This window comes from Sinocyclocheilus anshuiensis, unplaced genomic scaffold (assembly GCF_001515605.1).
Source record: "Sinocyclocheilus anshuiensis isolate Anshui unplaced genomic scaffold, SAMN03320099.WGS_v1.1 scaffold379, whole genome shotgun sequence".
In the NCBI taxonomy this organism is placed as follows: domain Eukaryota; kingdom Metazoa; phylum Chordata; class Actinopteri; order Cypriniformes; family Cyprinidae; genus Sinocyclocheilus; species Sinocyclocheilus anshuiensis.
This window is the reverse complement of record NW_015552574.1, coordinates 829,820-831,215: the sequence shown is the minus strand read 5'-3', so window position 1 is coordinate 831,215 and position 1,396 is coordinate 829,820. Positions and strand designations below refer to the sequence as shown.

General features: G+C 41.5%; 1 protein-coding gene across 2 annotated transcripts in view; it reads left to right on the top strand.

Moving 5' to 3' along the window:
* The window catches only part of jupb (junction plakoglobin b), a 90,140-nt gene that overhangs the window by 67,641 nt on the left and 21,103 nt on the right, over positions 1-1,396 (top strand). For both annotated transcript variants that reach the window (XM_016455940.1, XM_016455939.1), the window contains exon 9: positions 487-825. In XM_016455940.1, coding sequence (XP_016311426.1) covers positions 487-825 — 339 coding nt within the window. The remainder of the gene's footprint in view (positions 1-486; positions 826-1,396) is intronic.

Genomic DNA, 1,396 nt, shown 5'->3' with positions numbered 1-1,396 from the left:
CCAGCCCTAATATATATACACACACATATATATATATATATATATATATATACACTCTCAGAAAGAAAGGTACAAAAGCTGTCACTGGGGCTGTACCTTTTCAAAAGGTACACTTTTTGTACCTTTTAGGTACTACCATATACACTTTAGGTACTAATATGTACTTTTAAGGTGTCAATCTGAACTCTTTAGGTACAATGGTGTGCCTTTTGAAAGGGTACCACCCCATTGACAGCTTTTGTACCTTTCTTTCTGAGAGTGTATATATATATATAATGAAAATGGATAATACAATAATATACCAAACTTAATAATAATATACAAATATTAATATTAATATACAAAACTTACTAACTTATTAATATATAAATAACGAATAAAAACATTTCAAAAACACAAAATATTACAAAACAAATTACAAAAATAAAAATGGAAAATACAAAAGAAAAAACAAAACTGACCCCTTCTTATTTTATCTCCACACAGGAAGGTCTGGACGGTCTCCTGCAGATCTTGGTGAGTCAGCTGGGCTCAGATGACGTGAACATGCTGACCTGCGCTACTGGCATCCTGTCAAACCTCACCTGCAACAACGCGCGCAACAAGGCCCTGGTCACTCAGAGCGGTGGGGTGGAGGCCCTCATTCACGCCGTGCTGCGGGCCGGAGAGAAGGAGGACGTGGCCGAGCCGGCCGTCTGCGCCCTGCGTCACCTCACGAGCCGCCACCCCGACGCAGAGCTGGCCCAGAATGCAGTGCGTCTGCACTACGGCATCCCCGCCATCACCAAGCTCTTGGGCCAGCCGCACTATTGGCCTGTGGTAAAGGTCTGTATGTGTTATTTTTTGTGTGTGTCTGAAGAGCTGCCAATTTTAAAGTCCTCTCCACCGTTTAAATTTAAAGGTCAGATTTGAATCGTCTGGGGGCAGTTCTTGTGAGTCTTTGATGTGGAAGAACGTTGAGACTTGCCTCTCGCGTTAAGCAGATTTGCTGCTGGATCTTAGTCATTGAGCGGCACTCCTATGCTCCTCTGGGGCTTCGGAGTAATTTTGAGGACACTAGCTGGAACAATAAAAGAGCCCTCGAGCATCATATGCGAGAAGCCACTGCCATACACAGACTGAGAGCTGTAAATCCTTGTATCAGGATGCCTGAAATAATTTTGTGTTATATAGAAATAAAATGATAATGGCATAAAGGTGAGGAAGTAAGGACAAAGTAAGAAAGGACAGTCACACTGATAGCTTTTTGGTAGTAAAAAGTCATCAGGAGTCAACGATTTTTAATGAGAGTTGAGCAACAGAGACCATTTGTTATGCAATAAAGTTTAGTAGAACATAACTTTATGCAAATATTATGGCTCTACCAATGGTGTGCTTTTGGGGAGGGACTCTCTGT